General features: G+C 26.8%; 1 protein-coding gene across 3 annotated transcripts; it reads right to left on the reverse strand.

The window, feature by feature from the left end:
* Positions 1-264: 264 nt before the first annotated feature.
* On the reverse strand, positions 265-13,377 carry LOC109609793 (aminopeptidase N-like). 3 transcript variants are annotated; one of them, XM_025414191.1, is made up of 13 exons: positions 13,224-13,377; positions 11,873-12,086; positions 11,564-11,774; positions 10,956-11,453; positions 10,646-10,829; positions 9,833-9,983; positions 8,231-8,312; positions 6,766-7,127; positions 3,905-4,182; positions 2,364-2,560; positions 1,843-2,190; positions 1,684-1,753; positions 1,369-1,536 (listed from the first exon to the last, which is right to left on the reverse strand). In XM_025414191.1, coding segments are annotated over exons 2-13 (2,508 nt in total). In that variant the 5' UTR covers positions 11,874-12,086; positions 13,224-13,377; the 3' UTR covers positions 1,369-1,410. The 3 variants fall into 3 exon arrangements, with proteins under 3 accessions (XP_025269975.1, XP_025269976.1, XP_025269974.1); XM_025414190.1 differs by lacking the exon at positions 1,369-1,536 and adding an exon at positions 265-455 and having other exon boundaries at positions 11,564-12,086; XM_025414189.1 differs by having other exon boundaries at positions 11,564-12,086.
* Between the last annotated feature and the right edge of the window lie 719 nt (positions 13,378-14,096).

A 14,096-nucleotide genomic window follows, 5' to 3' on the forward strand; every position in this document is an offset into this window, starting at 1 on the left:
CTATCATGAACTGATGGCTCTGTCGGCGTACCTAACAATATATGGAAGGATATACCTAGTGTTATATAAATACCATCTTGATTATACGTAGCATAGCTTATCTTACATATCGACAGAAGTCAATAAATATAAATTTATTTTTGTTTTTTATTCCATTCTCGTAAATAAAGCTTTTATTTATAAAGACAATTTTTCTAAGAAATTATTTGCGAGAGAAAATTAATTGAAGAATTAATTGTACTTACACTTGCATATATTGGCCGATCTTTTTTAATTAATATCTCGAAATTTTACGTGGTGGTTTTCAAAATAATATAGGATTATTTAGTTCAGTTTAGCGATATTTACATATCCTCGAGGGTTTTACTTTGTTGCGAGATACACAACCTCGAGGGTTTTACTTTGTTGCGAGATACTGGAAACACCTTGTATATGTATCTTATGTATGTTTGTATCTGTGTAAAATAAACACATGTAAATATATAATCCATGGTAATTATTCGGAAAATGGTACACCTCATCGATTTTATTGCTCTTTGGATATGTTGTGGAGAAAATTATTCTGAGTAAATCTCTGCAAAAATCAAGTGGGGGACGACATTGGTTTAGGAGATATAACAAGTTAAAGTTTCAAAATTTTAATGCTTGTTGCCGCAATATCTCACCATTATACGACTCTATTTAAAAATGTAAACATGTTTAGTTTTGTGTGATATCGGTGTTATACATTTGCAAAATTCACTTCTATCATCCTCTGCTTTCGGTACTAAGCGAGGTCCACCTTTACCATCCCCTGCTTTCGGTACGAAGCGAGGTCTATAATTGTACTTTTCACGCGAAGCAAGGTTCACCCCTACAAGTACACGCCCAGACTGCACACCCCCCCCACCCCCCCCGTTGCAAACTCCATGCAAAGGAAGATTTCACATGGGTTCGCAACGGGGGGGTGGGAGGTGGGGGGGGGGGTGTGCAGTCTGGGCGTGTACTTTGTAACGCAAACATGTGCTTTTGAGAACGTAAACATGTTTACATTTTTGAATAGAGTCGTATAATGGTGAGATATTGCGGCAAGAAGCATTAAAATTTTGAAACTTCAACTTGTTATATCTCCTAAACCAATGTCGTCCCCCACTTGATTTTTGCAGAGATTTACTCAGAATAATTTTCTCCACAACATATCCAAAGAGCAATAAAATCGATGAGGTGTACCATTTTCCGAATAATTACCCAATATTTTTAATATTATATTGTGCAATTATAATATTATGTTGATTAAATAAAATTAAACAATTATTAATTCTTTTATTGACATTAGTGAATAATTAAGTATATACATTTATAAATATTATTACAATCATTTATGCTGTATTTTTAATTTCTACACAGTTAATGTCTTAAAGATTTAGTTATTCAATTGTTAAATAAAGATCGAAAATAATTTATCTGTTTTTCGATCTCCGACGAGCGTGTTTTTATCTTGTATTCAATATTGGGAATGACTGAATATTTCAACTTCTTTCTTACAAATTCTTTTATCTAAAATGGATTTTTTAAATAATTATTACCAATAAACGATTTCCTATATTCAATAATTGCACTGTCACAAATATAGAATGTCCTTATGAACAGAATTATAAAAAAATATTATATAAAATATAGAAATTTGATTTATTTAAAATTTACCTCGTCCAACTGTTCCATAGAATACGCATTGTTAATTATAACAATTAATGCCACAATCTCATTGACTCTTCTATCAAGAATAAAACAATATTATACCTAATTCGTACAATAAATATTTGTGTCTACGTGTAGTATACCTTTAGTAGATGATATCGTTACCTGTGTCTTATTATTATGTCATTATTTAATAAATTTGTAAGCATATACTTAGTATTCCTCTCAAGAATAGAAAGGAAAATATTAGCATTTAAGGCATAAGCTCGCTCTATCGATTCAAGTTGAAGATGAAATTGATTATACAAAGATTTTGAAATTTGTGAAATTATTACAGTATGTGTGATAATTTCTAAATAATGGATTAAAATTTCAGAATTTTTACTATAAATCAAACATTCAAACATTTTATCATTTCCTTTCATGTAATTATAAAAAACTATATCCCATGTATCACGATCTGCCGTTTTTAAGCCATTGCAATATGTCCACCTCTTCCATCCAGGCAAAAGTCTACAGGAGACAGTTCAATGAAGAAATAAAAATCTTTTAACGAAATTGTGTTAATAGTTTCTTTAGTGTTTTATGAATAATTTTTGAAATAAATGATAACTAATTTCTCAAACATATACAAAATGTAAAAAAATATTTCTATAAAAAGAATAAAATATTATGAAAAGAATTACTTGTTTTTTTTAAGATTTGCTAGATGCCATTTCAAATGATGCTTAGAGCTTTCTTCGCAAGAATGATCGTTCATAATACATTTCCACTTTGCGAGTTCTTGTTTTAAACATTTAGTACGATCGTTGATGTGACTTTGGTTCAACAGATTCCAGTTACTAATTCTATGTTTCTGCATAAAATCAAACTTTAGCACGCCCTAAAATTTAATAACTATCTTTATATTTAGTTTATTCATTATTTACAAGAACAGATATAATGTACGCGCATTCAAACGATTTACTAAATAATTTTCTTTCATATTTCTTTAATATTTATGTGACTTCGCATCAATATCATAATAAGTAGATTTACCAATTTCTTATTTGTGTGTGAATTTCTTATTTGTGTATATATTTTATCATCGCGTATGGTTTTATATCATTTAATGTATTTTTTACACATATATCGATATATAATGTGTTTCATAATATTGTCCTAACGTTCGTGTGTATTTATTTTACCATCGCGTATGGATTTTATATCTTTTAATTAATTTTTAACACACATATCGATATATGAAGTGTTTCATAAAATTGTGCTAATGTTCGTGAGTGGATAGAACGCAATAAACTGAACAGAAAGATCTTTTACCATTCTACAATTTTTTTAATAATTATGGAAATATTAATTATAACCGTGAATAAACGCGCGTTTCGCGAGATGGTATATCGTAGGATATGCGTGATAAATGTGCCAGCGCCGAATGTCGCATACCAATAAAAAAACAAGAGTCAAGGCACGCGCGATCAAGTTTTAGGAAACACTTTGTGTGTATATTTTAATCGGTGCATATGGATGTATCAATTGATGTATTGATTTTTACATATGATTTTTACTTTTTTAATTATTATTTTCTTAATTTAAATCTATGTATCAAATATAGATTTTAAGTATTTTATACTTTAAATATCAATTTCTTTTATAAAACAAGCATTTACAAGTGGATTATTATATCTTAAATTATTATGTGTTGTATAATGTAAAAAAATTATCCTAAAATTATATAAGTCAATTTCTCTGCAAAATGTTTGTATACTTTTAACATTGTAAACATTCGAATACTACGAAAGAAAATTAATATAAGAAAAATAATTGTGTTATATACTGTATTCTATAATTTCCTAAACCTAATTAAATATTAATTACACACAATTAATCAACAATTATCATGTAAATACTGACGTATTATTAATATAGAAAAATAACTTAATGAAATATTTAAAATTTATATGATTCTATTAAATATAAAAAAAAATATATAACAAATATGTAACGTAAACGTATTTTGAATTTAAATTTCTGAATTTTGGTATAAAATCTATTTTTAAACGAATTCATTATTATGATACGAAATCGTTGTATTATAAAATACATAATTGATGTAATGGATAAATTTTATAAAAAAATGTTATTAAATATATGTATATATATATATATACCATACATATATTTTATATATATATATATATATATATATATATATATATATATATTTGTATACCTTAAATTCAGGATAAAAATTTAAGAATGGAAAGATGTTCGACAGAAATTCAAATGCTTTGAGCATAGGATACCATGCTATATAATCTGTTTCCTGTGCCAAATAAGAAGCGAGTTCCCAAAATATGGAGAATTTAAGTTTCTTCTCTATCGCAAAATGAAATGCATCATTGATGATTTGCGCTCGATTGAGAACATGTATATTACTATATTTTTCAGAATTTAAGTATTGTGCAATTTTTCCCCAGTTTATAATATCATAATTGACGCGATAATATCCTGTTATAAAATAAATTACTTTTATCAATTATTAAATACTTTGAAATGATATATATTGATTGAACATATTTCGAGATGTTAAAGATATTTCGATATTAAATATATTATTATTATTAGAAAAGTTTATATCTTCCGTTTTTATTACTTAACATGAAGTCATTGGATTCAGCAATTCTACAAATTACAGCAAGAAATGAAAATTTCAAATATATTATATTATTAAAATTTCAATGTTCTTGCAACATCTTTTGTTATATCTTATATTATATATATGAGTTTTAATACATTTTATGATTATTTTTAATTAAAATTTATGTCATATATTATGTCAAATATACATATATACGTGTATATACATATATATATATATATATGTATATATATATATATATATATATATATATATGTATACAGGGTGGGGAAAAAGTATGGAAGCAAACAATTATTTCCGAAACTATTCATTTTTCGACAAAATGTCTTAGACATAATTTTTATGGTATGAAAAAATGTATTATATGGCATAGACGGCATGACCTTGAAATGACCCTTACGAACTGCATACAAATAACGTAAAAAATTTCAAATGGAACTCGTCAGTTTTTGTTACAGATTCTTGTAGCTGATGTCAAAACGTTTACAAAACACTGCATATGAGCCCCATTCCCTTAAAAACACTCCCAGTTACGAAACAATTGTGATAATTCGTATCGACGAAATTGAAAACAGACAGCGTACGTGTGATTACATGAATGTGTGTAACGCGACTGAACGTCATTATGAGAGATCAGTACAACAGTAGCGATTACTGCAACAAATGGAGAATAACCCGCTTCGATCATCTCTCGTTCTGTTAATCGGGCCATCGTGAAAATAACATTTGAAATTACAGAAATGAAAATCAGTAACAATTCCTATGATAGAAAACGACAAAAATAGCAAATTTTTAAAACACAATATCCGAAACTTGTATGCCAATTGACATTACTTTTTTAAGGATAAAATAAATGATAATAATAAATAAGGTAGCGATGATCAAGAAATCAAAAAAATTCTATGAATACTCATAGACAGTGTATCATGTGACAACAGGTACAATTACATGTTATTAGTGGACGCAACTGAACGTCATGATGCGAAATCAGTAAGCAATGTCAATGTGCATACAAATTGTTTGTATTACAATTGTTTCGTAACTGGGAGTGTTTTTAAGGGAATGGGGCTCATATGCAGTGTTTTGTAAACGTTTCGACATCAGCTACAAGAATCTGTAACAAAAACTGACGAGTTCCATTTGAAATTTTTTACGTTATTTGTATGCAGCTCGTAAGGGTCATTTCAAGGTCATGCCGTCTATGCCACATAATACATCTTTTCATACCATAAAAATTATGTCTAAGACATTTTGTCGAAAAATGAATAGTTTCGGAAATAATTGTTTGCTTCCATACTTTTTCCCCACCCTGTATATATATATATATATATATATTGAAACACCCTGCATATATATATATATATATATATATATATATATATATATATATGCAGGGTGTTTCATTTTAATCCGACCACCTAAATTTCTCGGAACCTAAGCAAGATAGAGAAAAATGTTTTAGACAAAAGTTGTATGGTTTCAAGGGGGACATAAGATGGTGTCATTAGTTTGATCTTGAAGAGCCACCTGAAGGACACGCGAAGGTCAGCTCCAACTTTTTAAATGGGACACCCTATATGCTTTTACATATTCTTGTAGCTCATCTTAAGAGCTTTCCAAAACACTATAATTAAGTTAGTTTTCATTAAGTACTTTCCAAGTTATGAGGCTTGAAATCATTTTTTAATTTTACATAAACCGTAAAATATCATGTAAAATATTCATTTTTCGATTATTTTACCTTAATACTTTTATGTACAAAATAATGAGAAGAATCAATTGATGTAAAGAAAACTCATAGTTGTTTTGAAAAAAAATATGTAATTTGCAATTAACAATTACATATTTTTTCTTAAAAATAACTATGTCTTTTCTTTACACCAATTAATTCCTCTCATTATTTTGTACATAAAAGTGTTAAGGTAAAATAATCGAAAAATGAATATTTTACAAGATATTTTACGGTTTATGTAAAATTAAAAAATGATTTCAAGCCTCATAACTTGGAAAGTACTTAATGAAAACTAACTTAATTATAGTGTTTTGGAAAGCTCTTGAGTTGAGCTACAAGAATATGCAAAAGCATATAGGATGTCCCATTTAAAAAGTTGGAGCTGACCTTCGCGTGTCCTTCAGGTGGCTCTTCAAGATCAAACTAATGACACCATCTTATGTCCCCCTTGAAACCATACAACTTTTGTCTAAAACATTTTTCTCTAACTTGCTTAGGTTCCAAGAAATTTAGGTGGTCGGATTAAAATGAAACACCCTGTATATAATAAGAATTATACAAACATATGTATTTATATATTGAAATATATATACTTGAAATTATATACAACATAATTTTAAATTTATTATCATATAATATATAATATAAATTTAATATTCAATATGTAAATTTAGATGTAAATTTATTTTTCAATATTTACCAGCTTGTTGTAAATTGATAATAATCCATTGATTATTCTCTTGAAATAAAAATTCAATTTTTGAATCCCTTGGTGTTAACCACATTTCCGTCCATGTTATGGTAAAATTGGGATTCGACTCCGTAGCATAAGTAATAGGTATATAACAATGTTTCTCTAATTTGTTGTGAAATTGTACCGATATAGTTACAAGATAACTAGAATAATTTCGCGTCACCTCTAACACGGAAGGATATTTCTGCATAATCCACGAATTTATCGCATCTTTTATATTAAAATCATACTTAGGATACGATTCATTTAGCTTAGATCTCATAGCGTTCCATAAATGATCGGCAGTTGTTGCTTCAGGCTTACTAAGTCTATAAGATTTAACATTATGATAATTTTAACACTATATTAAAATTGATAAATAAATAATTAAGAAGAAAATCATATTTTACAAAATTTATTATTGTATTTTAATCTATAATTTAATCTATAATGTAACTCCTAATGAAAAATAGGGAGTTTCATTTTAAAAAATGCACTTTCGGTCTGAATCGCCTATTTCCGGCCGGAACCAGAAGTTGGAAATACCATTCGATAGAGCGCACCCAATATATAAAAAAATGTTTTTAATTTTTTAAAATAACCACTTCTCTAGTTTTTAAATGGGTGGTACGGGTGGTACGGGTCTGAAATGGGTGGTACGGGTCTGAAACACCTTGTATATATACATATTGTTACGGCCCTGATGTCCGTGTTCATCGGGACGGCGCCGATTAACGAGAAGAAGCGCGTTGTCAAGAGATTGTTGACAGCAGCGTCTGTCATTTGAGTTTGGTCCCAGTTGTCAAGCTGTGCGGTCGCGTATTTGTAACGAGCCGATCCGTATTATTATTATTGTGTATAAATGTTCTGTGGTTACGTTGCAGTGTTCTGTGTTGTGCATTAAAGTTCCTAGTTACTCTCAAAAGTATTTATTCATTTCGCGCGACTCGCGAGCGGCCGATCCCTTCGTGCGCGACTTCGATATCTATCGAAGTCCTCGCCGCGGGCGTAACAATATATATATATATATTCTTATTAATATATATTAATATACATTTATTAGTAATTATGTCAGCATTTATCGTGACTGAATAAATAATAATTTTAATTTTTATATTACAAAGATTTTAGAGTGTTTATATTCTATGTTTATAAAACTAGATTCTCGAAATCATTCAATTTGAGTTATTTGTTATTTAGAAAAAATGAATATCTATTATATATAGATTAAGAACAAAGTTGAAATTCATTAGTGATAAAAATTCCTAAATATAAAGTAGCAGTATAAATTTAAACTTTTAAATATCTATATCTTTTAAACATTAAGAAACTGGAAATATATTATTAAACTTATTTTATATTTTGATTTTTTCTTCTTTTTCTGTTTGATGTATATTATTACATTACAATTATTATAATGCATTATACTTACTGATTATTCAAATATTTGATGAATCCCTCTGAAAATATATGAAGTGGTAATGTTCGTTCTAACATGCGCCATATAACAGATCCTATAATGTTTAAAAGAAAAAATGTAATATATTTAAAATCCCTTTATTAAAATGTGCAATAAAGGTTTGTGAATATATTTGTAACTAATAAAACTAAATGAATCACACACAAAATTTGTGCAATTAAATCAAAGTAAGCAGCTATGAAAAATTGTTAAATATATTTCGACAAAAAAATTTGTAATAATATATAAATAGTGAATGATTACAAATTTGTTAAAAATAATAAATTATACAATTATAATAAATCAATTAATTTTATATATTATTATGATTTCTTGAAATCTTAAACAAACATGTATAATTATAATTTTTAAAAAATTACACATTACAATAAAATTATCCAAAAATTGTAAAAAAATTTAATTTTAAAGTTGGATATTATTACGTTATTGCAAATATTATATAAAAGAATATAAAAATATTATATAAAAGAATATATTAAATTTTACAAATGAAGGGCCTTGCACGGTTCTTTCTATGGAAATTGAATTTAGAAGAAATTTGAATTTTGATTGAATGTGCTGAATTTTGTAAATAAATAGTTTACGTGAAAACATAATAAAAAATTAGAAAAATGTCAAAATAAATGTAAGCTTGATGAAGTCGTTTTATCACTACGTATTAAGTATTGAAAGTATCGAATTAAGACGTTATTTCAATACTATTATGGAAAAGTATAGTTATTTCAATACTACTATTATGGAAAAGTATAGTTATTTTAATAGTATAGTTATTTCAATACTACTATTATGGAAAAGAATAATATATCAAATAGAGTAAATAATAGTATATTAGAATGTCACACACAGTTGATCATTTTTATTAATACATTTTATTAATATATTTACATGGAAAAAATTTGTGTGTAGCAGAATCGTCGCAGCCATAACATGCTATTTGATATTTGATAAAATATCATTAGTTAAAAGTATAGTTATCATATAGGTTTTCCCTAAGTCTCCCCCTTTGGATGAGAGAGGGATACAACTTCTCTAATTGCTTCAAACGACCAACCTTTCAAAATAATTAAACATCTGTTTCACGATTTTTCGTAATTTTTGAACCGTTTCTGAAATATAGTGAATGGAAAATTTATGGACACTTTATATATTTATGTACATATTTTCCACGTAAATATAATATCTATATATTAATAAAAGTAATATATATATATATATATATATATATTAATAAAAGTAATCAACTGTGTGTGATTCTACTCAATAATACATTATGTACTTTCCCTCAGTAGTTAAGAAATAAAGCCTTATTTCGACATTTAAACGCTTGTAGCGATGAAATGGCTCTATCAAACGATATCCCGATTAATGTGACTTTTGATTTGCCACAAACTATTTCCAGAGTTTCTGCAAATTTCACCAAACATCAAAATTCAATTTCCATAAGAAGCGTACAGAGTCTTTTATTTATAAATAACATTTCTCATTTTCTATGAAATTAACATTCAGAAACTTATAATTATTTAATTGCTTAATTATGCTATGTTATACGCATACCTTTGATATGAGAAAGAGAAGAGTGAAAATAATTTTCAGGATAACTATTATATTCTATAGTAGAATTTATAACAACATAAGTATTTAGATAGAGTAATTCATGTTGAACTTGAACTACAAACAAATCCATCATCCGGGAATTTGGCAGAACCTAAAATCAATTCGATATAATCATAACTAATCATAAATAATAAAGAGAAATAGTTTTCGGTACATTTTAAGAACAGTATTAATATGTACTATTGTTAAGAATAAAAATTAATAGTTTGGAATTTGGCTCAAAAATAAAAAATTAAATCAAAATTGGCACATCAGAGACACAGCGCGATAGTTGGAGCGCAGGAAAGAAATATCACTTCCTTCTTTTTAAGAAAGGATCAAAAGACGTTCCGAAACGTTCACCCATTAATTTCAATTTTAATTTAAAGTTTTAAGTAAACAAATAATAAAAAAGAAGGAAATGTTGTTTCTCTCGTGCGTTCCAAGTACCGCGCTGTGATTCTGATGTGCCAATTTTGATTTAATTTGTTAAGAATAAAGTTTTTATGTGTGTTTGAGTGTGTAAATATATTTTACTGCGATAATTTTAATATAAACACACACACGTGTGTGTGTGTGTGTGTGTGTGTGTGTGTGTAGTTCTTATTAAATTTCATTTACTGAATTTCTAGAAATTTAAAAGATTGAGATTTTTATTACTTCTTATAATTAAGAAATAAAATAGAATATTTGCATAAATATTTACAATTATGTGCATTGCTAAACTGTTAATCATTTGACTACGTATTCAAATAGCGTTAGTAATTAAACAACCTTGTCGATAATGTATTCTTGCCAAAATATATTAAATCCTTCGATTAACGTACGAGACCATAAGTAAGTTGGTCTGAACAGATTTCCAGTATATTTTTGTATCATCCCATGTGCAATTAAACGTGTAATTATCGTTTTATATACGACAGGATCTAATTCTTCATTATAAGTGATATCTGCTTCTCTAAAAATAATTATACTTATATGTATGAAATATTTTGAATATTAATATGATCTCTTATGTAAATAGATTATAATAATATAGGTAATTAAAATAGTTAATATATCTGTATTCAATTATATATATTACCGATAAAAAACGAAACCGAAAGTCTGTTCGATTTCTTTTTGTAAAGCCGGAATTGCGACATGATCCACTTTACTCTCAAATGAAAAAAAGGGGTTTTCAAATGCTTTTTTCAAAATATTCCATTCATTCATAAATGTACTAGCGGAAATAATAACAGTTTTCGCAAATTCTAGATGCGGTTCCGATTGTGGTCTGAACCATATGGATGAAAGAATTCTTTCATTTTTCGAGAGAATGCTCTGATGAAAACTGGAAACCAGACATGCTACACTATCTATGGAGATCAAAGGAGTTTTGTGAAAAAATGTCCACATCATATTATAGTTCATCAATTTAGTTTCTCGTATCGGCATATTTGACAAAGCTTTGTACTTTGGATGATGCAATATAGAAATAACAAAAGTTATTCCTAATTCTGGGTTGTCCCAATATGGAAATATTTGCTGTTTTTTCGTTTGATACCAGTTTCTTCGCTGGATACCTGTTGCGATTAACCACCTACCGTATTTTAATGACATTTTAGGTAATGATTAATTTTAGATAATTGTAAGGGTAGAATTCACAAATGTACAATTTGTTTTTACTATTTTATATATTCTTCTACTTACTCTATTTTTTCATCTTCGTTTAAGTACGGAGTTCCGAAAGATTCCCTTACGATATTAATTAAGATTTCATACTCTATATACAGATCGTACTTTCCATTCAACAAGACATCACCGAAGTCGAGCACGTAAATATTGTTTTTCATAAAAATTGTGTGATTTGTTTCATAAACCGTACCGTTATTTGTCTTTAATGTCGATACTATTATACTCACTGAATCCGGTGCATAAAAACTTATGTATTGTTTCGCATAAAAAATATTTAAAGTGATTATGCAATTGCTACGGAGATAATTATTGAGTAACACTAACTCTATGTTATAATGTATCGGAAGTATATAACCTAATATATTGCTTAATTTGTTGTTTAATACACTGCGCACAATTTTCGATTCTTCATCGGTTTCCACTCCTTTGATTTCTTTTTCACCGTCCATAGGACTTGCTATTGCCACTATAGCAAGGTATATTATACTATTACTTAATAATAGTTTTAAGAATGTCATGTTGAATTTCATTCGGATATCTATAAAAAAACGTTTCTTCATTTAAAACAAAAGTATATACAAAGAGTATGCAATAAAATCGATTTTTGTATGAAAAAACGTTCAAGAGAATTTACTAAACACTTCATAAGAAAATACGATTAATTTAAAAAGAAATTAAAATAATACAGTTTAATAAATAAAGGAATGATTAGAAATAATAAGTATAAAAATTATTAATATGAAATATTTTTCTCGGATTTCAATATTAGGAGACATAAAGGATGTATTTAGATAATTCCAATAAGATGAGCACAATAAACATAACTCTTATTTATCTCAATTTAGTTATCTTTAAGATTCGTCTTAATGTAATTACATATTTTAATGTATATACATATATATAATATAGGCATTAAAATGTATGAGAAATGAAGGTATATTCTGAACAACGCGATTTTATAGCTGATATGAACTGTATGTTTACAAATATGTTATTTTCAAGATCGATCTGTTCCTTAAGTAAGAAATGTATTAAAAACATACAAACTCTGAACGGAAATCAAATATCATCAAATATTTGAAATTTTGATATTGTAGCTAATTGTATCAAACATTCGAACAAAATTCTAAAAACAATTATATTAATATTTTTATAACACGTTTTTTTGAATAAAATATTTATTTTTTAATATTTATTGTTTATTCGTTCACTACACATTCAAATTAACATATCCTATTGGTCTTAGACATTCATTATAAAAAATATTTTAAAAACAAAACACAAGTAATAATATACGTTTTTAAGATAGATAATTTCATAGCTTAGATAATGAGATAATATTTTATATAGCATAGATAATTTTATAGCATTAATATAAAACTAACTACACAACAATTTTATATAAAACTAATATAAAACTAACTACACAACAATTTTATAATGTCTAAAGGAAATTTAGCTTATAAATTTTACATTTTCTATATGTTAAAATGGTCGAAACATGTTATTACAGTACAAATGTAAATGTCTTCATTTCTATTAACTGTAATGTATGCAAAAGATAAAAATAATATTTATAATAAAATGAGTTAGTCGATTTAAAAATTTAAGACTAAAGATGCAGAAAAATAAAGAATAAATAAATAAAATGTCTTTTATAAAATGAAAGCGTTACCTGTTACTCCACACAATTTTGTATGCACATTTAAAGAAAGAAAGATAACTATTTTATTATATATTTAATGCTTTTTTTATCCTAATAAATTTGAATTAGCCAGGTTTTATATCAGATTTAAACCACCAAAAGCATTCAATCGCGAACTTTTCGCTTCAAGAGACTATCATGAACTGATGGCTCTGTCGGCGTACCTAACAGTATATAGAAGGTTATACCTAGTGCTATATAAATACCATCTTGATTATACGTAGCATAGCTTATCTTACATATCGATAGAAGTCAATAAGTATAAACTTGTTTATGTTTTTTTATCTTATTTTTATATATTATCGTATAAAGCTTTTATTTATAAAGACAATTTTTCTAAGAAATTACTCGCGAGAAAAAATTAATTAAAGAATTATAATTGTACTTACACTTACATGTGTTGGTCGTTCTTTTTTAATATATATTTCGAAATTTTACGAGGCAGATTTCAAAATGATATAGGATATTTTAGTTCAGTTTAGCTACATTTACTTATGATTTTACTTTGTTGCGAGATACTGGAAACACCTTGTATATGTATCTGTGTAAAATAAACACATGTAAATATATAATCAACATCTATGTATTAAATTTACAGAATAATACAGAAGAGTAATGCAATGTAATATGTAATATAATATAATATTAAAAATATACATAATATTCATAATATGAATTATATTGTAATGTAATATAATATAAAAAATAAAAAAGACTAACAAGTAAAGGTCGAAAGATAACAATCAAATAACAATATAAACACAGGCTTATTTTAAGGACCAACCAAATAAAACAATTATAGGCAAGAAAAAATTGTATATAACATTAAGCAAATACAAAGAC

This window comes from Camponotus floridanus, unplaced genomic scaffold (genome assembly GCF_003227725.1).
Source record: "Camponotus floridanus strain SB8 unplaced genomic scaffold, Cflo_v7.5 scaffold79, whole genome shotgun sequence".
Classification (NCBI taxonomy): domain Eukaryota; kingdom Metazoa; phylum Arthropoda; class Insecta; order Hymenoptera; family Formicidae; genus Camponotus; species Camponotus floridanus.